At 42.0% G+C, this 24,407-nt stretch overlaps 1 protein-coding gene across 2 annotated transcripts in view; it reads left to right on the top strand.

The window, feature by feature from the left end:
* Window positions 1-12,987, top strand: part of LOC147604140 (Regulator of chromosome condensation (RCC1) family protein) — a 41,893-nt gene extending 28,906 nt beyond the window's left edge. The window contains exons 3-7 of one of the 2 annotated variants that reach the window (XM_086795237.1): window positions 10,693-10,851; window positions 10,933-11,133; window positions 11,345-11,485; window positions 11,812-12,063; window positions 12,247-12,987. In XM_086795237.1, the coding sequence (XP_086651363.1) occupies window positions 10,693-10,851; window positions 10,933-11,133; window positions 11,345-11,485; window positions 11,812-12,063; window positions 12,247-12,398 (905 nt within the window). In that variant the 3' untranslated portion in view covers window positions 12,399-12,987. Of the gene's footprint in view, window positions 1-10,692; window positions 10,852-10,932; window positions 11,134-11,344; window positions 11,486-11,811; window positions 12,064-12,234 lie in introns of both variants that reach the window. The other variant, XM_086795236.1, reaches the window with a different exon arrangement.
* Window positions 12,988-24,407: the final 11,420 nt, after the last annotated feature.

Raw genomic sequence — 24,407 nt, 5'->3', positions numbered from 1 at the left:
GGTGATATGCAGGCTGGACAGCAACCTGCAAATGATGGTCATTGGGTACGGAGGTCCACAAGACCCTCTAGAGCCCCTGACAGGTTTGTTCCAGGGGTTGACTACTTGATGCTCACTGACTGTGGGGAGCCCTCATGTTATAAGGATGCTTTACAGAGGGCAGACAAGGCTCTTTGGGAGCGTGCTATGAAGTCAGAGATGGATTCTCTGCACAAAAATGGAACATCGAAGTTGGTGCATTTGCCTACAGGCAAGAAGGTTTTGCCATGCAAGTGGGTTTACAGGCTCAAAGTTGCACCAGATGCAAAGCCAAGATACAAAGCCAGGTTAGTGGCTAAGGGCTTCAAGCAGGAATATGGTGTGGACTTTGATGAGATCTTCTCTCCAGTGGTCAAAATGACCACACTTAGAGCTGTATTAGCTTTGGTTGCTCATGATGATCTGGATTTGATTCAGATGGATGTGAAGACTGCTTTTCTTCACGATGATCTCCATGAGGAGATATATATGCAACATCCAGAGGGTTATGCAGTGAATGGAAAGGAGAAGCTTGTATGCAAGCTGAAAAAGAGTCTTTATGGGCTCAAACAGGCACAAGGGAATGGTATCATAAATTTGATACATTCATGAAATCCTAGGATTTCAGGAGAAGTGACATAGATCACTGCTTATACACCAAGAAAGCTTTGGATGGCAGTCTATTGATCCTCATCTTGTATGTTGATGATATGTTGATTGCCGGGAAATCTCGTAAAGAGATGGATGCCTTGAAGAAGAGGCTGCATCAAACCTTTGATATGAAGGATTTGGGTGATGCAAATCACATTTTGGGTATGCGGATACTTCGGGACAGAAATCAGCATGTGTTGTATTTGTCTCAGAAGGAATACATTGGCAAAGTTTTGCAGAGGTTCAATATGGATGGGGGGAAGAAGACTAGTACTCCTTTGCCTCCATATGTGAAACTCAGTGCTATGGATAGCCCACAGTCGGATAGTGACAGGGTTGATATGGCCAAGATTCCGTATGCTTCAGCTTGTGGCAGTCTCATGTATGCCATGGTTGCTACCAGGCCGGACATTGCATTTGCAGTGGGAGTGGTTTCTAGATACATTGCCAAACCTGGCAAGAAGCATTGGGAAGCAGTGAAAGGTGTCATGAGATACCTGAAGGGCACACAGGATATGTGCATATGCTTTGGCAAACAGGATGCATTAGTGCATGGTTACACGGATTCGGATTATGCCGGTCATCCAGATAACCGGAAGTCTACTACCGGTTATGTGTTTACATTCACAGGAGGTGCTGTGTCATGGATATCCAGGATGCGGAAGTGCACAGCCTTATCTACTACAGAGGCCGAGTATATTGCAGCCACAGAGGCTTGCAAGGAGGCATTATGGCTATCTCGGCTAGTGGTTGATTTGGGTTAATACAGGGGATATTCCATTGCTGCATTGTGACAGTCAGAGTGCCATCCAGTTGGCAAAGAACCTTGCCTTTCATGCAAAGACGAAGCATGTGGATGTGAAGTATCACTTCATCAGAGGTGTGATAGAGAACAAGCAAATTCAGCTTGTTAAGATTCATACGGATGACAACCCGGCTGATCTGTTGACAAAGAGTTTGCCTCCGGAGCGGTTTGCTCATTGCAGACACTTGATGGGCATTGGATGAGGCCAGTTTCAGCCTTGATATGGCCTTGTATATTATCATGTACATGCTGATTTTTCTTTTCCTTCATTTAAGGGCACTTTGCCTTTAAGTGGGAGGTTGTTGGGGTACAGGCATTATGCCCACCCTTATAGTGTGTACAAGCCCATAAGTTATAGTACATAGTACACTTAGTACTTTTAATGTACTAAGTGCACTATGTGTACTAGTGCAATATACATGTGTGATAGGGGAGTCACACACTCATATACTTGAGTTGACTTATCCCCACAACTCTCTCTCTCTCTCTCTCTCTCTCTCTCTCTCTCTCTCTCTCAGCACGGGTCACGAACCTCGAACAAGAGAACACGGCACTCAAGGAGGAGGTGAGTGCATTGAAAGTGGAAATGGTAGCCATCAAGAATGTTGAGAAGGAAGAAGGGGAGATCAATGACAACACTCTCACGGCCATCAAAGAAGAGATCTCCAAGGAGATCACAAAGGACATGGAAGGAAAGCTCGAAGCCAAGCAGTCAGGATGGGTCGAGGTGGTGAAAAAGAACATCCGTAAAGAAGTGAGGGAGGAGACTCAAAGGGAAGAAAACCAAATCATTCACACCACCATTGAGGAGGAGAAGATGAGGCATGCTCGCCGCCTCAACATTCGGGTCACAGGTATAGCCGAGACACCTGACTCCACTCCCGAGAAAGATGGACAGCTTCTATGCATGAAGCTCGGCTACAAGGAAGAGTACCCTCTCCCCTTCACCAAAGCATGGAGAGCCGGGAAAGACTCAACACGCAAGCAAGCCCTCATCCTACAGTTTGCAGGAGAGACGGAGAGGGTCACCTTCATGAGGAAGAGGGTCATACTACGGGGTTTAGAGGGAGCTCCCATTTTCTTGGATGATGATCTCACGAGGATGCAGCTTGAGCATAGGAGAACTTGCATGCCACGAGTCTTACACGCGAGGAGAGAAGGCAAGAAGGCCTTCTATCGAGATGGTCGGGTCATCATTGATGGCCGGCCCATGGATTAGCGGTTTGGGGCCTATGGGACACAGACCAGGCCACTGACAGAGATACACATAGCAGTATGGAACTGTAATGGTTCACTATGGGTGCAGCCTGGACGACTGGAGCATGTTATGGTGGGGAGAGACATCATACTTCTGACAGAGACACATCAGAGCCCAGAGAGAGGGCTACCTCGAGTAGAGGGATTCCAGTGGGAGTCAGCATACAGGAGGACCACACGCCAGGGTACCTCGAGAGGGTCGGGGGGAGTAGCAGTCCTATTCAGACGGGAGCTACAGGGGAGACTGAGAGTGGTAGCACAGGATCCAGAGGCCAGATACATGTGGATCAGCTTACAGCTCTCACAGGACAGGGTTATATACATAGCTCTATGTTACTTTTCTCCTCAGGATCCTCCTATGTCATTACAGAGGATATGCCACAGGAGGAGGAGACAGGAGCCTCGCCATACACTTGTCTGTCAGAGGAGATTATGCATTATTCTACACTAGGGGAAGCATTTCTTACGGGCGACTTCAATGCCCACACACAGAGCAGACAGTGTGAGGTGTATGACTATGATGACATGGAGATCCTCCACCCTGTGGATCCAGAGGAGATAGGGGCTAGTCGGGCATCAGAGGACACTGGACCAGACAGAGGACATTATGGGGACCACTTACTAGAGTTGGGAGCCAGGCATCGTCTCGTTATTTATAATGGGATACTACAGTGGCCGGGATCAGGAGGGCTGACATGCTTCCCACATGGGGGTCATACACGGACCGGAGGCACGGTGGTAGACTACATTATGGGGTCTTTGGAGGCATCACAGCTTGTCACCTCATTCTCCATTCCACCTCGTCCTATTGGGGCAGATCATACATACTTGGCATTTTCACTAGCCGGATCACCAGTATCACCAGCCCCCCACATACCGACGCCACACACTACCATCTACTTCACACATGACATGGCAGACATATACACTGGCAGAGTAGAGGATGGGCTCCTACTCATGGATCCCCTGGCATCTATGGATACCATTACAGCCCAGCTCGCATCACTCCTACACACGGCTGCATTACAGAGCTTTCCACATCGTGTACACTCAGGAGAGCCTGCGAGACCTGGGACTATGCCCCAGAACAGATGGTATGATGACGAGTGCAGAGCCCTATACTCACGGCTCCGCATACAGAGAGCCTTGGGAGCCATCACAGAGCAGGAGTCGAGGAGAGAGATGAGGAGACTTACTCGCCGCAAAAGGCGGGCCTTCGCAGAGACACAGGAGCTAGAGATCTTTCATTTCTTCATGAGTAGAGATAGCCCTGTCTCATGGCGGCACTTCAGAGAGCCCCGGACCCCGACACCTATTGCAGACCCACAGACATGGCACACATATGCAGAGGGTCTATACCATGCCCCACAGCAGCCACCTATACCTCAGCCACAGGAGCCTCGACCTACCACAGCTAGCTTCTTTACCCACTCGATGGTACAGGAAGCTATCCGCCGCCTACAGCATGGACGGGCCGCTGACCATATGGGCCTGCAGGGTGAGCATCTCATATATGCAGTAGATTCTTTAGCTCCTTTTCTTGCACACCTGTTTAATAGGGCACTAGCAGAGGGTTTGCCTGCGGAGTGGACGATGCACACCATTGTGCCGATTCACAAAACAGGGGATATGCTCGATCCGAGCAACTACAGGACGGTTATGGTTGGCCACGTGCTGGCCAAACTCTATGGTGCAGTGCTGGAGCAAGAGCTTAGCTTATATGCTGAGCGAGCAGGTTTACACTCATCAGGGCAGGCAGGCTTCAGGAGAGCTTTCTCTACCACTGACCATGTATTCACTTTGAGATGTATGATTGATCAGGCCAGAGTGAGGAAGAGAAAGCTCTATTGCTGCTTTGTGGATTTCCGCAAGGCATTTGACACAGTACCACGAGAGAGGCTCTTTCAGCGCTTGCAGTCTCTTGGCATACCAGCAGATATGACATGGGGCATCTATGCATTATATGAGCAGGTTTTTGGGCGAGTCAGATGTCCAGGAGGTATGTCCGAGACTATTGCTAGCACCATTGGTGTGAAGCAAGGATGCCCACTTTCCCCCACGCTATTTGGGTTATACATTGATGAGGTGGCTGACTTCATTACACGGGGAGGCGGAGATGGAGTTGATTTAGCAGGTACCTCAGTACATATTATGCTCTATGCTGATGATATTGTATTAGTGTCTAAGTCCCCAGGTGGTCTATAGCAGCATCTACATGCACTCGATGATTTCTGCACACAGAGGGGTCTTACTGTGAACCTTGGGAAAACCAAGGTTATGGTCTTTCATACATCGAGACAGGGCAGGAGTCAGCTGACATTCACTCTCGCAGGATGCCAGGTGGAGGTGGTGACATCATACGTGTACCTAGGGGTTACCTTCTCTGCAGCAGCCACACGCTTTACCATGGGTTCAGCAGCCAGAGCTAGATTGACACGGGGATATGCAGCATTGGCTATGCTAGAGAGACAGTGCCACCAGGCGCATTTTCAGGAGCCCCGGACGAAGGGGTGGCTATTTGACACATTAGTCACACCGGCATTGATGTATGGAGCAGCAGTATGGGCGCCAGGCCTTGCTACCCATTGGTGGACACAGATAGAGAGACCACAGGCCCTCATGATGGCACGCATGATACGCAGCAAACCGTCAGTACCTCATGACATTATCCGAACAGAGTTTGCTGCGCCTCCTATGATGGTAGAGGCCATATTTCAGACTATATGCCTGCTAGATAGATTCAGAGAGATGCCACAGGACAGATTATCATACAGAGCTTTTCAGGCATCTAGACAGTTGGCTGAGGCAGGAGACAGAGGATCATGGTATGCACAGGTCACACATTGGTTCTCACAGCATGGCCTAGACATGGATCATCTACCACCGTTCCAGTATGACAGGGATGCACCACATATCCGTCTCTCTCATAGTGAGAGGAACAGAGTATTGAGATAGGATCTATGGCAGCTCTATACACGAGAGACATGGATATCGCCTACACAGCCTCTTCCACCGAAGATGCTATACTACAGAGATCACTTCATGAGTATCACTGATGATGGATTTATAGAGAGGCCTAGATACATGGAGGGCTTTTTACCACACGGCTCTCGAGTGGCTATTGGTCAGCTCAGAGTTTCATCACACCGATTGGAGATTGAGACTGGCAGAGCAGCACGGATCCCCCGAGAGGAGAGGGTATGCAGATTGTGCAGAGAGGAGGTGGAGAGTGAAGAGCATTATGTATGCAGATGCAGAGCATATACAGCCATCAGAGAGAGATATCCCATTTTATTCAGAGAGCCACATTCCCTACGCCAGATCTTTGAGGCAGCAGACCAGCGCATACTGGGGAGATACATTCTAGACATACAGCGCCACAGAGAGACATTATTACAGGCTCAGACAGCTCCAGAGGGGGGGCGACAGACACAGATTACTACATTTTTTCAGAGATCCATACCCCTCCCAGCCCCTACACAGCAGGGAATTACTCTCCAGAGAGCAGAGACACTTAGAGCCCGCAGGAGACAGAGGACACCTGGCTTTCGGACACCACGCCTATACCAGAGAGAGATGACAGAGATCAGAGCTCAGTTTCACAGAGAGGGTGTGGAGCGACTGGCTCGCTTCAGAGCACACCCAGGCATGTTCTTCAGGGAGCTGTGGACACCCCCTTCACTGATGTATACCATTTTATACCCCCAGTATGGTACAGGATGGAGCTAGCTAGGTTGCATATCATGATTGTATACTCCATGCATATAGCTTTGCATTCTTCTAGTAGTAGAGCTCCATCCCCTGCACACCCAGATTCAGCTTTTTTATTCAGTACTTTTTCATTTTGTTGGGATGACAGAGGATACCCCATACAGGTACTCCGATTTGTCTCATAGGCCGAGTTCGGTCTTTTGGAAGACGTTAATAAACTCTTTCTTTCTTTCTTTCTTTCTCTCTCTCTCTCCCTTCTTCTCTGTGTATGTCTCCCACATGAAACTCTAACCCTAATTCTCCCATTCATAGACTACAACTCCAGCCTTGACAGCTTTCTTTGTGAGCTAGGCTCCCACACAGACCTTCGAGGATGCTTCTAGTTCTTCAGCTCCTATTTCCATGGTGGTTGTCATTGTCAACCTAGGAGCTCGAAGATAAGTAGAAGGGCACCCATGACCTGGAGTATGAGTGCAACAAGTTACTTTAGACGTTTGGCCAATGGCTACATAGGCGGCCTGAGAGTCGTCGTCTTGTTTCACAACGGCAATATAGAGGATGTGATTACGGAACAAGCTGCTCGGTGGGCTCGTTTTTGATTGACTTGGTAGACAAGTAGTTAGAGAGATTTAGCACAGGTATGACCGCAAGTATCAAGTTTGAGGCTCGTAGTGCTAAATTAGTCATCAAGACACAGAATTTGTGCGGGATTTCTTGGTTACCCCTCTTGTAGGGGTAGACATAATCCTAGGGATTTGTTGGTTTCACAAGTTCCACCAAGACATTGACTGGGGCGGCACACTTTTTGGATTCTTCGGAATGTGTCCAAGGCTCCTTTTGATCATCAAGTGTGAGTCAGGGATACCTAACTTTCCTCTCATAAGCCATATGCAGGCTAAACAAGAAATGTGGATTGTGTAGTGATCTATGTTCAAACCACGGAACAGTTTCTAGTGCTTTCGAGAACTACCAGGCCCTACATGAGCAATTCCAGAAGATTTTCCTTTGGGACAATCTCCCTCTCAAGTTCCCCGGACGGCTAAGTCCAAAGTCGAAGAGCTCGATGTCAGCTTTTCGATGAGCCCTAGAGCGCCTTCATACTATCAGGTACGGTTTGTCGATGGAGACATCCCCACCAAGACAACATTCCGCACTGAATGGGCCCACTACGAGTCTGTGGTCATGTTCTTCGGATTGGCAAACGTGCCGACGACATTTAACCGCATGATGATGCATGTTTTTAGAACTTGATTGGAAAGTGTTATTTTCTTGGATGACATACTTGTATTTTCAGCTACAATAACGTGGGATATCGATTAGATCCTAGCAAAGTGGCAAAAATCGATTCATTACGTGGGATATTGATTAGATCCTAGCAAAGTGGCAAAAATCTTGAATTGGGAGATTCTAGAAACGGCATATGATGTATGATCGTTTGTGGAAATTTGCCAAGCATATTTCATTCACACCGACAAGTTTTCTGACCTCACACGTTGGCAACTCTCACAGATCTGTTCAAGGGTGTCAAGACTCGTAGGCAATGCATCCACATGACTCTACTTGGACTGTAGGCTTTCAAGGGCCTCAAGGTTGCTTTAGCAGAGGTCCCTTGTTTAGCGCTTGCCTCATGGAATGATCCATTCTAGGAAATCACCGATGCAAGTAACATCGCCATTGGAGTGCTTTTGCAGCAGAATGGTCATTCCGTTGCTTACACATCTTGTAAGCTGATCCCTGCAAAGAAGAATTACTCGGTCTATGATTGGGCAATCCTTGTCAAGGACTCCTTGCCGTGATCCATGCTTGAAACATTTTAAACATTTCCTATATGGGCACGACTTTGAGGTTCACACTAATCATTAGACATTGCGTTGACTTTAGACGATGCTAAGTGTGCAATGGAGTGACCGGCTTTATTGCTGGAGCCAGATCGTCCAGCACTTCGGTGGCATGATCAAATACCTTCCAGGCAAGGCCAATTTAGTGGCCGATGATTGAGCAAGAAAGGAAATTTTTCCTACATTCGATCCACACGGATGGATTTCGTTGGTACAAACTAGACAAGATGAAGCACAAGTACGTAGATTCCAGGGAATTCGGTACTTCGTGGGAACAAGCATTGGATGCCATAGGGCCATGCCATTTCTTGATACAAGATAGTTGGCTTTTTTACAAAATTCGAATCTGTGTCTTGAAGCAGTTTCGGGCAACTATTCTCTATGACGCCCATGATGCCATCGCTGGTGGTCATAGAGGCATGAACTCAATGTTGGAGAAGATAGAGAGCCAATTCTATGGGCCCAGAATGAGGTGGGACGTGTTCACTTATGTGCAACATTGTTCGATTTGTCAAAAGGTGAAAGCATCGCATGGGAGGAAAGCAGGTTTGTTACAATTGTTGCTGATTCTTGACAGTCTTTTTCAAGATATATCTATGGATTTTGTGATGAGTTTGCCTCCCAGTCTGGGTAAGCGTAACACGCAGTGTTTGACGATTGTTGATCGCTTTAGCAAGTTTCTTATGCTTATTCCTTGCAAGGCTAATGTTACTGCTAAAGATGTTGCAAAATTGTTTATTCGGCATTTTTTTTCCCAAGAAAAGATCCTGCCATGAGTTACCAAAAGTACAACCAAAATCCGGCATTGGTACTACCCAATTGGTGGCATTCCTAGGACCATTGTATCGTATCACGATGCCAAGTTCACTAATCATTTTTGGAGGGCATTGTTTGATAATTTTGGCACCAAGTTGAATTTTTCCAATGCATTCCACCCACAGCCGGACGGCTTGACAGAGATTTACAACCAATCGGCATTCAACGTGCTGAAGTGTAATTTCCATGATCAAGCAGTTCTTAATGACTCGTTTTCTTCAGCTATTGGCAAGACTCCATATGAGGCGGTGTTAGGAAAACCGTTTCGGTCATTGTTGACCAGGAGATTGTCTTCGGTTCTTGACACTAACCGATTGATGGAGTCTTACAAGGAGATCTTAGAGTTTGTGAAGGACACGTTGGCCAGAGCACGTGCGGCCTATACTCATTTTCTCAGAGTAGACTTCCTACTACCTAGTATGCAGTTTTTTGTTTAGCAATAGCCTTTAGGTTGCATTTTGATACGTCAATGTAATGACTCATGTTATGTCTAATGGTTTTGAGGCTTGAGCCATGTAAACAATGGAAGTTGCAAGTTCAAACTTTAATATTTGCATATTTAACTTACTATGGTCATTGTACTGGACTTCTAGTTTTGCAAATGTAAATTGTGTGCAAGTTTACTTTCCTTTTTTTGTTTGACATATTATGACATATGAAATGGATTATAAAGTTCTCTTCTCATTTATCATTTCTGAGTGCCAATAATTTGGTTATTGCCTATAAAATATAATGTAATTAGGGCTACATATGTTTCAGCCCGAGTGAGCCAAACATACTTGAAACATACTTTCATACTCGTATGCGTATGCTTCACATATGTTAAAAACTATGTTTCGGACCTTTTTCCCATTGTGAAGAAGATCAACGAGGTGTCCATCAAGTGAAGTTACCTTCCAATTGGACCATGCATGATGTGTTTAATGTTTGTTGGCTGAAGCACTATGCCGGACCTGCTCCCATGGATGTCCAAGATGAACGGGAACCAGATATTGTCGACAAAGCTGAAGTGATAGTTCCAGATAGATCCTTTTGCTCATGTGGGTACAATGAGGATCACAGTGGGGAGACATCATCATCATCAATCAAGAATGTCTAGGATGGTTGAATGTAGGGCCTCAAAGAGTCTTTTGAGATCCATTGGCCGTGGGGGGCATCTCTCTGTCGCTGTAAAATCTCCTGGACCTGAAGCTGTCATATGAAGGTCCATCTCAGGCCAAAGTGTCTCGGATGTCTGGCCCGCTGCAGCTGATGGGCTCTTTCTAGGGTGACTGCTAAAGGCAGTGAGGTGCAGTCCCCAGCTGTATGTGTCGTCTGGTCCTCTTGGAGAGAGAGAGAGAGAGAGCGTCTACTAAAGACCCAATGGGCCTACAATAATGTCCATGGTATATCTCATCAAAGCAGCATGAGAGTTAACACATATAGGCGTGATCATCAGGTTTACATGTGTAAAGAGACTTGATAATTTAGAAGCTATGACTGGGACAAAAACTTTTGAGTGTGCTACTAGTGGTTTTTTGAGTGTTCGTGTCAGTTTGGAACTTAGTTTCTTGTGTTCTTATGTTAACTATTGACCAAGGTTTTGTATTCAAACAGAAGAGCAAGCACTTTTTACATGTGGTAGTGGTGGATTCGGACAGCTTGGGCACGGAAATTTCGAGTCTTCTAATGTCCCAAAAATAGTGGCAAGGTTTGCTTCGATGAAGGTTTCCCTTGCAGCATGTGGCATGAGACACACTCTGGTACTTGTTGACTGTAAGTTTTTGCCATCCAAATGATATATTTAATCTTCAGCTTCTCTCGCGTGTTCATTATCTCTATGTTCCTATGTTGCAGCAGGAAAAGACTCAGCAGTATATGCCTTTGGCTCATCCAAGCGAGGCCAGCTAGGCATTCAATCATTTGGGGGAGATTTATCTGTATCAAAAGGATGCCTGGAAGCTCACCCCATTTGTCATCCCCACATTATTGGGAGTCTCAATAGGCATGCGATATCGTCCGTTTATGCTAATGGTGACCATAGTGCAGCTCTAAATGGTATTCGAGTGCTGATTCAAACTCTTTCAGTGTACCCTTGTTGATAAGACACTAAAGGAAAAACATCGTAAGCGAATGGTCTTCTCAACAAATCTGCTGCTTTTCTGACTCCTTGAAACAAGACAGCTCAAAACGAAATACAGTGTTGATTGTTCTGATTAATTATGCATTGTATTTTTCCTGACTTGATCTCTCTTGCATGAGATTGCAGACTGTGGGGATCTTTACATTTGGGGAAGAGGCTACAGTACTACCGACAACATTTTGTTCCCATCAAAGGTTTCAGGGGTGTCAGGGGAATTGAGGTTCTGCCAAGTCGCTCTCGGCTGGAATCACATATTGGCATTAACAAGTGACTCTCTCTCTCTGACTGGGGGGGTGTGTGAGTTCGTGTGTGCATGAACACTCGACTGTTTCCACCTGTTTTTTATTTACATTACACTTTGTTTAGATTTGGTTGTCCACAAAATATTTTGCACGATTCATCTGATATTCTTATTTGAGAAGAGTTTGAAGTGTGAGACCCAGAGTGTCTTGCAGTGCTTGTGCTCTCCTCCTCAAACGAGTGTTTTGAGGGGAAGTTCTTTTTCCACAGGTTGTGATGGATTGTTTTACGAAAAGAAACTTTCCTGACTCAATGTTTTTTTTCTGTTTGATGAAATAGCATATTTGTTTCAGATAATGGTCTAGTGTATGCAGCTGGAAGCAACCGGTATGGAGCATTAAATGCTATTCAAAACCCCACTGTAAATGAGCACTGTGATCCTAATTGCTCAGAAACAACAGATACAAACACAGGCCTGTCAAGAAAGACAGAACCTGCTTCCTCAAGTCAAGAGTCTGAAGTCTGGATTAACCTATTTGAGCCCTTGAAAGGATCTGGTGTCAGATGGGTGGCTGCTGGTTCAGAACATTCTGCCATTGCTCTGGGTGAGTAGCTTCGAAACAACTAGCATTTTCCACTGGGACTCTGTTTAATATTTGGAATTAAGGAATCAAGAAGCATGTTCTAGTTCATGTAAAACACTCTACTTGGCTTGAAAAAGCATTCAACTTGCTTTAGTATTACTTGTATCCTTATATGGTTGGGTTTTTTCGTAGATGATGGGTCAGTCATGACATGGGGATGGGGGGAGCATGGCCAGCTAGGGTTGGGAACAACTAATGATCAAAGCCATCCTGAGCGCGTCTCCAGTATACCCAGAATGCTGAACTCTCAGATCTTCTGTGGATGTGGTTTCACATTTGTATGCAAAGCATGCTGAAGTATAGAGGATGCTCTCCTCCAAAAGAAACCATCGAACTTGAAAGACATCAGGGACAAGTCTTGTTTCTATGGTTCATGAAAGCTTGGGTATATCGATCGAGTAAAGGTAGCTTCGACTAATGAATTTCGGCCAGAGGAACCAATTATGTGGGTAGTAAGTTTTGAACCTCCCTTGAGGCAGACCATATTCGTACATTATGATAACAAGGCAATGCATGCGTTTAGTCTGAATGATGAATCAAGGTTGTTAGAGCATGAAGATAAGGACGGTGGATTTTTAGAGGTTTTAGCTATAAAAAAAAAGAGGTAGTAGGGTGAGTTGTACTCTTGTGGTGCACTGAGAATTCAACATGCAGAATCTGTTTAGGAGTGGACTGGTTTTGGAGGTTCTCCATGGTTTTACAAATTAGTGGGCATGTCAATGTTTGGAAAACTTCCATAGTACAATTTCGTGGAGGTTTTTCAACAAAAGGAGCATACAATGCTCCCAAGTGATCCTGTAACTCAGTACAATTTTGGGTTTTGAAGGTTGATTTAGAGCTTGTATATGCTTTTACCTATTTGCAAATTATTATTCATATAACTAACTTTCGAGTGCAAAATAGTACTGGTGTGGAACACTTACTACATGTGAAGACTTTTTTGCACACAAAAAACACTCTGTTAAGAAAGCCCTCTTCACGGTGGAAGACTTCTGTGCAGTCAAAGTGCAAAATGCTCTTTGCATGTGAAACTCTCTTTGCATTTCAACTCTCCTGGTACTAAGTTTCTTTTTGAAAACAAGCCTTTCTCAAGGACGACGTGCTTCACTACCCATTTCTTTACTCTTACCCATACCTACTTTGATGTCTGCATCCACACGACTCTGCTTTAGGGAACGCATCCACATGACTCTGCTTGGACGGCAGGCTTTCAAGGGCCTCAAGGTTGGGTTGCTTGATGTTTGCATGTGTGCATCCTTTAAAGATCCCATGGACATCTGAAGGTAAAATGATTGATGTATGTAAGAATTTGTATTGATACATTTTTGTTTACATTAGCTATCATTAACAATACATCTTAACTAACTACATTTAAAGCCTTGAATCTCTTTATACTTGCTCATACAAACTAGTCTCTAACACCTCTAATGTTGTGAACTATGCTCTAGAAAGGTATTCGTGGTAAGGTTATAGATTTTTCTTTTGTTAAAGTTTTCAATCAACATTAAATATTAATTTGTGGTTTGACATGGCACAAAGATACACCCATAAATGTGCTTAGCCATTAATCTTTAGTATTGGTTCTTAATTAAATAACAAAGGTTTCAAATATTAAGGTTTAGTGAGGGCTAAAAGGGTAAAGTTACAGGAATGTATCCACGTATATCCACTCACTTTTTATGAAACACAATTTCTATACGTAGAGACTTTTCTGATTTTGAAACCTAAACTTTGTGTGTGTAATTTGTGAATTGATTAAGTGGATGCACAAGTTTCATCTCGTTTGAAAGACTACAACCTTTGCTTTGAACTCTTACATTAGTGGGTTTTGCAAGAAGGGAGTAATTTTGAAATCTATAGATGGGGGGAGAAAGGAAGCCCAATAATATCACCCATGCCTCCCAAAGTGGAGGCAGCACTTGGGTTTGAATCTACATTATTGGCATCTAATTTTAGAACCCACTCGTACATCAAAAAAGCTAATGCTGTAAGCGGGCTCTAGCACGAGTGGTCTAGCTCGGGTCATTCTACTCGACCAAAACAAATGGACTTGGGTTCAACCCTTGACATCCGTGGTGTGTGTGGAGCTCAACGTCATCCTCTCCCCTCGCATTCTTCTCATAGTATTAAAGCGATTGTTTGTGTGAAGATCTCAAGAGGCAAGCAAAGGAAGTGATACATGGGTAAATGTAATTCCATCTCTTTCTCTCTGAGATTTTGGAGCAGAGATAGGGAAGTCCTTATTGTGTGTGGTGCAATGCGTGTGTGTGGAGCTCAACGTCATCCTCTCCCCTCGCATTCTTCTCATGGTATTAGAGCGATTGTTCGTGTGAAGATCTCAAGAGGCAAGCAAATACATGGGTAAAGGTAATTCCATCTCTTTCTCTCTGAGATTTTAGAGCAGGGAAGTCCTTATCTTAGATTTAGGTATTCTCCTAGGTGAGAAGACCATGATGTGTGTAGTTAGCTAAAATTTTGTGCCTTTTGGGTCCCATTTTGGGTCTACACTCTATGAAAGTGTCGATTTTAACTATGTATGCGGCAGCGGAAGAAAACTGGTTGCAAGATAGTATGCAGAATCCAAGATTTTCAAGAAGTTGGTGGATGTATTTTTGTGTGATTGTTCTATGTACAATTACAATATATAACACGTGTATGGTAACACTGTGTTGAAGATTATAGGTTTGCTCTAAGTAGAGAAGTTATTTGCAAGTATTGTTTGGTAAATTACTGCTCGTAAAGATGTTTGAAAACTTGTCATAAATTGTAGGCAAAAAGTTGGACAAGAAAAATTTTCAGGCTTGAAAATTAAGGATGACTAATTTCCTTACAGGAAAAGGATATTGGGAGAACATCATAGGGGATGAAAAGGAGCTAGAGATTGTTGAAGAAAATCCCTCCCCACAACAGGTGCATGCATATGAGAGGCATATAAAGCATGACATGATGAAAAAGCCAGAAAGGTGTTGTACTTGTTGTTCGTTAGTGTGATAAACTCTATGATTATGCATATATAGGATGCATAAATTTCTAAGGAGGCAGAGCGAGTCCAACATTTAGCTCTTCCTTTTCCCAGTATATCTCAATTCTCAACACACTCGTCTCATTTTGGGATGTTCCTTTTTCTAGTAATTTACTAATTTTTGTAATGCTTAGATTGGGGTTTTCGATGCTCCTACTTGGTACAACAAGACCATGATATGGCTTGAGCCTATATCCATTAACTGGTTTGTTCAAGATTACCCCATCAAATGTTTCTAGCTCAAAGGTTCTAGTCCCTAACTTCCTCTAGATTATGTATGGTCTAGTATACCTCATTTTTAGGTTTCAAGGATGTGGTCCCATTTTTGAATTAAATAAGGAGATTGCATCTCCTCCTTCAAAGATTTTGAACTTGCTTTACTGTCTACTTGTAGTTTCCTTCTCTTTTGCACTATTTTAGTGGTCTAGGCACTAAGCAACCTCTCTTCATAAACTGTTGAATTATGTGGTTCTCTGAGTCTTCTGGACTTAATCTTTATGTGACTGCTATCCTGAACCTAGACACTAAGAGTTCCATGGGCATGATTGCCTCTATACCATACAATATGTTGAAAGGTGTGAGACTAGTTGTGTCCTTTTAGGTAATCTTGAAAGCCCATAATGTCGAGTGCAGTTTCCTATCCCAGTTAGTCATGCTCTCATTCATTGTTTTGATTAGAATTCCTTTTAAGGATCTTGTTGGTTGACTCAACTTGGCCTTTTTCCTAGGGATACTATACTGTGGACTTTTTGTGCATGTGTTGCCTTGTTAGTTTTCTGATCACCTCATTTAGGAAGTGCCTTGGTCAATTACTAGATTAATTGGGCACCCAAACCTTGGCATGATATTCTCATAAAGGAATTTGGCGAGATTGAAGCTGCGTTGCAATCCCTCATTACCTTTGCCTCCATCCATTTGGTGCAATAATCTATTGCCACCAATATGTAATTGTTTCTTGTTTTTTGGGCTATCGGTTTGAATGGCCCCACAATGCTCCACTTTTGGAATGGTTCCAGAGGTAATATAAGTTGGTGAGGCATCTTGCCTATTGCATTGGGATGTCCCACTCTCTAACACATGTCAAACTCTTTTTCAAATTTGTGAGCATCCTTAAGTGAAGTGGGCCACCAGAGTCTAGTTTATTCACCCTTTTTCATGTTATATCTCTAGTGAAGTGACCTTCACTTACACCCTGATGTGCTTTAGCTAAGAGAGCTTATTGATCATGATTGGAGACACATCTTCTTAATATCTGTTCTATGTCCATTTTGTACAACTGCCCTACCATCCTTATAAATGACTTGCTCCTCAAAACCAGCTTTTTCCTATGATTTCTATCCCCCATGTATTTTGCAAAAGAGAGATCTATCTCAGCAAGAGCATTTCATCATACCAATTACTCTTGTCTTGATTTACCAAGAATAGATGAGCATATGGAAAATCATCTTCTACTCCCATAGGGGCTTCACCAAACTCTAGTCTTGATAGAAAGTCTGCCATATCATGTTCCTTCCTTGGCATATGATGATGAAGTGAATTCTTGCACAATAACAACATCCATCTTGCCGATTCACCTACTAGATCTCGCTTGTTCACACTAGGTACAACATGAAATTCAAATGGATTGCCCATACCACCTAGTGCGTGAACTTCTTGATGGAGTAGATCATCCCCAATGCTTCTTTCTTTGTGGGTGGAGTAGTTTCTTTCTACCTTTGTAAGCCTTCTGCTTGCATAATACACTGGCCAACAAAAGCAACCTTTGTGTGCTTCTTGCATCAATGCACTATAATTGACCACATTTGATGCATCCACAAATACATGAGAGATTAGCTCAAAGTTGGGTTGCTATGAAATGGGCACAGATGCTAGAATCTTCTTTAGATTTTGGAATGCTTTTTGACATCATCCAAACTAGGTATACTTAGTATTCTTTACAGTCAAGCAATACAGTAGTGTTATAACATATCTGCTAAAAACCTCAGGAACCTACTATGCCACTTGATTTGGCCAAGAAACCCGGTCACTAGAGTTCTTTGATGTTCCTTAGATTTGTAGCTTTAAAATCACCTCTACCTTGGTTGAATCCATTGCCAAGCCACTTGCAAATGATTAAGCTCTAGCAGCCAAGGATAAGGGCAAGAAATTTTAGCAAAAGACACATTCAAACAAAACTTCTGAGGCTAAAGGTGATTCTGAATAGCCAAAGAAGGTGACTTACTGTTGATATTATAGGAATCCCAGCCATGCAATTGAAAATTACTTCAAACTCCAAAACAAGAAAAAGGAATCCAACAAAGGTTCCAACAATTCTTCCTTTACTAACCTCAGAGTTCAAAGAAAGAGGACTCTGCTAATGTTGTTGTCCATGAAGACTTCTCCTCGGTAAACGGCTATTTATAATTAAAATCTTGAACATGATGCATATCTCAGTGCAACTTTCTTTGATAGTTTCTTTCTTGATAGTGGCGCTTCTAAGCAAATAACTTCTCAAAGAAGTTTGGTCAAACAATTGGAGATTGTGCAAGGTGGTCGCACAATTACGTGTGCCAACAATGCTTCTTACTAGTCAAAGGTATTAGTGAGATAGTTCTCACTAAAGTTATGATGAGGATCTTTATCTTTAGAATATACTTTTGGCTCCAGGAATAAAAAAAGAATCTACTTAGTAGGGAGCATGCCTATGCTAATTCTTTGGATATGTTTGATGGGTTATTACTTGTGCTAGTATCTGTTGATTCTCGATAGATTTTGCCTATTAATCCTTGTTTGTTGCAATCAAGAATTTGATGCACCAACTTTAGATCACTTGGATGATGCTGTAAATGTTAAAAGATTAGTAAACAATAAATCTAGGCTTATGCCTAGATGGGTTAGAAGCACCTTGTAGCATAGCAAATTGTCTGCTCCTTTGTAGAGAAGAACCAAATATGGTGCTAGAATCACTTCTTTAAGAGATAATATTGTTAAGTTTGTATTTCTTATTTCTCTACATGATGTAGATAAACCTAAGTCTTTTGAAGAGGCACAAGAAGATCCAAATTGGGTAAAAGCCATGAAGGATGAAATTTATGCCATTCAAAAAAATGGTACTTGGAATTAAGTGGATTTACCACTTGGTAAGAAAGCTATTAGTACTAAGTGGGTTTTTAAATTTAAAAGAAAGGCATATGGATCCATTGACAGATTCAAGGCCAGACTTGTTGCAAAAGGTTATGCCCAACAGAAAGGGATTGATTATGATGAAACTTTTACTCCCACTTCCTATATGATCACTATCCGATTTGTTGTTGCTTTGGCAGCCCACCATCATGGATAGAAAGTGCACCAATTAGACATCAAAACAGTACTCTTGAATGGTGACTTGCAAGAAACAGTCAACAACTAGATTTTTCCAACTTGGTCAAGAGAATAGAAGATATGCAAGCTTAATAAAGCTCTATTGGTTTGAAACAAGCTCTTAGATCTTGGTATCAAAAGATTTATGCCTATTTGACTAGATAAGGATTTCAAAATAATCCTATGGAAAGCACTTAATATGTAAAGCACTTTCAAATACTTCTAAGGATTCATGCCTATTTGACTAGATACCAACTAGATTTGCCCAACTTGGACAAGAGAATAGAAGATATGTAAGCTTAATAAAGTTTTATATGGTTTGAAACAAGCTCTCAAAGCTTGGTACCAAAAGATTTATGCTTATTTGACTAGATAAGGATTTTAAAATAGTCCTATGGAAAGCACTTTATATGTAAAGCACTTTCAAAATAGTCCTAAGGATTCATGCCTATTTGACTAGATAAGGAGCATTTCAAAAAGTCTTATTTCATAAGATAAGGATTTCAAAATAGTTCTATGGAAAGCATTTTATATGTAAAAACGACAAGTAGGATTTGCTTGTTATCATTCTCTATGTAGATGACATGCTAGTGAGATAGGCACTAGTGGGGATTTCATTACATCTTTCAAGGTTGACCTTGCCTCAAATTTTAAGATGTCAGATCTTGGTCTTTTACACTACTCCTTAGGTATGCATTTTATATAGAAAGATGATGGTATAGTCATTAAGCAGTCAAAGTACATCAAGGCACTGATTAAGAGGTTCAATGTGAAAAGCTGCAAACCCATCTCTACACCAATGGGGAACCTGTTGTAAAGCTTACTCTATAGGATGTTGGTGAACCATTCGACATAACCCCTTATGATCAATCTATTGAATGCCTAATATATTTGTGAAACTCATGGCCAAACATCCAATATGGTGTGTCGTAACTTTGAAAGTTCATGCATTACCCAAGCACTAAGCATCTTTAGATACTTGAAAGGCACTCAAGATTTTGGATTGTTCTATGCCAAGGGGGGTGATTTAGAGTTGTAAGCCTTCAATAATTCTAATTGGGTAGGTGATTATGATATACATGTGATAGTTCACATCTGGAAATGGCTTCTTTCTAGGCAAGTCATGCATATCTTCCCTAAGTAAAAAGAAACCAACTATGGCAACATTGTCCTATGAAGCTGAATTACAGAGCAGCATTCACTATGATAGTTTAATGTGTATGGTTGAATGCGTGGTTGAATATAGAGTAGCATTCACTATGATGAATGTGTATGGTTGAGAAGATTGATATAGGATCTTTGTGTTCCTTCAGGCGGCCCTACTTCTACTCTCACTGACAATTAGACCATAGTGTTAGTTGCAAAGAATCTTGTCTTTCATACCAAGACCAAGCATATTGAGATGCATTACCACTATGTTAGAAAGCAACTCCATGTAGGAGAGATCAATATGCTCTATTGAAGTACACATGACAATGTGGTAGATCTGTTCACTAAAGCCTTATCATATGCTTCCATAAAGCTTTAGGCATCTCCCATTTCACATACTAATCTACAATTTTTGTAAAACCTCACATCTATAAAACAAGGGGTTTTGTTAGATATATGGTAATACTGCATTGTGAGGACGTGTACATATGCCATTGGCACTTTTGTCCCATTGGTTAGGTTTTTCCCACATGGCCATCCAAGTGTAAACGGGCAACTTAGGGTTATCTAGTGTTAAAACCCTAGGATCTCTTTAGATAATTCTTGTGCATAAACATGCATAAATCAGGCATAAACTCATCCACCCGACCACCCCTCCCCGAGCCCAACGGATGCACACATGAATTATAATGAAGTACATCATACCTTTACCTTGTTGTCCCATACCATCAAGAGGTATAACTACAATCCAGCAGCATGTAACTATAGAGTGAAATGGTAGGTGAGTAGATATAATCCTCTATACAAGAGAACATCATATCATAATCTAGCCCAACCTCCCTTGAGTGTGCCCCATGTCCCTATTATATAGGAGGGCCCTCAAGTGACTCTTGACTCTCCATTTCCCATGTGAGACCCTTGGATGCCTGACCCTAACCTTAACCCTTAAGGGGGTTAGTCCTAACCCATGCTCCACTAGAGTTTATTCCCACATGCTCCCATGCTCACAAGTCTAATGTGGGTTAGCCTGCTAGTATATGCACACATAATGTACATATAACATACTTTCTCTCTCTCAAAACATTGCACTCTTGCAATGAAAAGAAAGAAATATGCGCTGAACATTCACAACCGACCCCCAAGTCTAATCCTCTATTTCCCAATCTTTCCACCTAAATTTAACCACAGGGATTAGTCAACTATAAAGTTTCCTTTCCTTGAATTCAAGTACCTTATCAGGTTCATGTGTGGAACATAGGATAAATCTTCGACTTCAATGAGTTCTTGAGGAGTAATTGTGTTATCCTCACCTCTCCCAGCTTCCCTTTCAATCTATTGATATGAAAGGTTGGATGAACTCTAACATGAGGAGGTAGTTTTAGTTCATACGCAACCGTTGTCAATCTGATGTATAACTCGAAATGGACCACAATATCTACGAGAAAAATTCGAGCATTTTCCTATTAACAAAGTTTGAGAATCTTTAGGAACTTTAAAATAAACCAACGCTCCTAGTTTAAAAAATTGAGGTGAGCATCCTCTATCAATATAAAACCGTGCCCTATCCTGAGCACTCCTGATAGAATCCCGAGCTTTGCTCAACATTTCCTGCATATCACATAAGAAATCCCTGGATGCATCAAGCTCAATGTCCTTAAGACCGACATCAATAGGTACCCAGGGTTGATACCCATACATAAGCATGAACGGACTAAAACCAATAGCCATATGTTTAAAATTGTTATAGGCAAATTCCATCATTGAAAGATGTTTTTCCCAATATGATGATTTTTCAGAGGAGACATCTGCACGAAGCATATCCTCTACAATCTGATTCACATGCTTTGTTTGCCCATCAGACTGCGGATGATCAGAGGAATTCATACTCAAAGTAGTTTCCTCGTTGTAAACCATTCGTTGTAAACCATTCGAGGAGACATCTGCACGAAGCATATCCTCTACAATCTAATTCACATGCTCTGTTTGCCCATCAGACTGCGGATGATCAGAGGAATTCATACTCAAAGTAGTTTCCTCGTTGTAAACCATTCGTTGTAAACCATTCGAAATAAAGTAGGAAAACATGGCATTATAACAACAGCAGGAACCAGGTATCCATCAGTGACCCGACGTTCCCACATCTGCACATGGTATTATCAGCGTGCCAAGCTACCCATATCAACATAGAGAGTCATCAACGTCTCGATGAGTCACATATGTACATCCATAAACCATCAGGTGGACTGTATAAATCACCTAAAGGATGGAACTAATGCCAACAAAGGAAGAATCCAAATTTCCTTAATAACTATATTAATAATATGCGAATAACCCGCATCTATCTAATTTCAGTACGAGAAAACGTACTTCAACATTAAATAACCCTCGAAAATATTAAATTCTCGAGAAAAAGAATTATCATGATTTTTTTTCTAATTTTTTCTAATTTTCTAGGGCCTCAAAACATGATAATTTTAAATTCCACCAAACCTATCTTATGGCATTCCAAACCTATATTTTTCCTTTAGCAATTTAGATTTGCTAAAATACCATTGATATTTTAAAAATATCAATTTTTAGGTTTTTTAAAAATAATTTCTAGAAAATTCCTAATTTTTCCTGATAATCCCATCGTTCACATGAAATTTCCAATTCCGCCCGACAATTCTCAAATCCAATGAAAATTTATAATTTTAATGGATTTTCCAAATTTTTGGGTCAAAAAATATATTTTTAAAGGAATTTGAATGGTCATGGGAGCCCGAATGGACACACCACATGCCAATCACCAACCCCACATTTTCCAAAAAATTAAAATAACCTTTGTCTAATTTTTCACTAATTTTGAAGATTTTTTTTGAAAATTTTAATTTACCCCAAACGCATTAGAATACGAACGGTAAAAAAATTTCGGAATCCCAATGGTTTTCCCAAAATACGGAAAGCCAACAGTTTTTCGAGAAAATGAAAAGACAAAAAAAAAATCGAAAAAGTTTTCGGAATCCGAAAGGTCAAAAGATTTTATGGAATTCGGAAAGCCAATAGGTTTCCCAGGAATGCGTAAAGCCAAAGGGTTTCAAGAAGATAATTCAAAAAAATTTAGAATTTTTTTTCTCAAAATTCATATTTTCTCCCCGTTTTTTAAAGCCTTGAAAAGCTAAAAAATAAAGCTTTTTTTAAAGCTTTATTAAAAAGCTTGCAAAAAAAAATCAGGGGGGCGTTTTTTGCCCGATGTGGCTGCTGCGCAGCCCCCCCCCCCCCCCCCGGCATCATATGTGCGCATAACAGTGAGAGAGAGAGAGGAGGGTCTCTCTCTCCCCTCTCCTCTCTCCTTCCTCTCTCTCCCCTCTCCTCTCTTCTTCCTCTCCAATTAAAACTTCTCTCTCCATCTCTTCCTTCTCTGTTAACTGAGAGGAAGATTAACATTTAATTAACTTTAATTAAATTTTTCTTATCATAATTATATTTTAATTATGATTAAGCTTAATCAAACTGTGCCTAGTAAGGCATTCATAGCGGGAGACGAAAATAAAAGAGAAAATTTAGATTTGAGAGAAGAAGAGAATTCCACGCACACGGGAGAGCACTCCATGCATCAATTAGCTGCCCCACTCTGCATTTTAGCACAGAAAATTGGCAGTAAATCAATAGCATTAAAAATATATATTTTTCCAAAAAAAGCTTTAAAAATTTCTTAAAAATAAGAAAAAATTCCAAAAATTATAGAAATTCAGGGAATTCACTCTACCACAAATATCTGCAATAAAATGTGCTGTATTTTGGTAAAAAATTTTGATGTCCCATACAATCAAGAGGTATAACTCCAATCCAGCAGCATGTAGCTATGATTGAAGCTTTTTGAGGGTTCTTTTAAATGCCGAGTGTGAACGCTAGAACCCTATGTTCATGTCTTCAAATGTGATGCATGTATGCTGGAAGACACCATAGATGACGGTAATACAGCATCATACCCCTGTCAGATGGGCCTTGATTCATGTCGAATTGCAGTTGTTCAGCTTCATATCCACCATCATAGGGCTCTTTGGGTTGATCAATCAGGACCACGAGCAATTTCAAAAATCGAACACCACGATTGCTGGGTCCGGGATACGGTGCCATGCCTGTATCCACGTAAGCTCCTGTATGTCTATAAAGGTTACTGGCATGAAGACTGGGAAATTGTAACAGACATGGGAGTCGCACTGCTTGGTCTTCTGAAACTCCAGTGGAGTCTATCTTCTCTTTAGTGGCATGTATAATGGGTCAACTCGTTGAGTTGGTGGTGACACGCACATATATAGACGGCTATATTCTGGAATTGTTAAGTATTCTTTTCTCTAGTCCAGTTGTATTCCAAAATCTTCTAATTTGGGATGTGCATCATGTGTGATAATAGTGGCATAGCCGCCTCGTGTGTGTACTAGGTGAGCTTTTCTCCACCTACGAAAGCAATAATTGATCATGAAAGTGACAATTCTGATCTCTAGCAGGTCAGCCAATTGAGGATTGGCTAATTTGGTGTGCCGCGCCACATTAGCCCACAATGTACCCTCTCCAGCCAAAGGGAGTAGTTCTTCTAAATCTGGGCGAGACGCTCGTAGAGGGTATGGTACATAAGGCTGCTTTGTTGGTGTGACCTTAGAGTAGGCTTCTGGTAGAATCCTTCAAGTTGGCTCAAATGGTGTTACTTGCATTAGTACTTTGAACATCAGCTTCGGTTTTAACAGTGGATTGCCAGCTCGAATGAAGCCTTCATATTTTGCACACTAGACAATGACTCCAAAACTGTATCATG

This window comes from Cibotium barometz, chromosome 62 (assembly GCF_041138505.1).
Source record: "Cibotium barometz isolate CiBa-2024 chromosome 62, ASM4113850v1, whole genome shotgun sequence".
Taxonomy (NCBI): Eukaryota; Viridiplantae; Streptophyta; class Polypodiopsida; order Cyatheales; family Cibotiaceae; genus Cibotium; species Cibotium barometz.
This window is presented reverse-complemented; position numbering and strand designations above follow the sequence as displayed.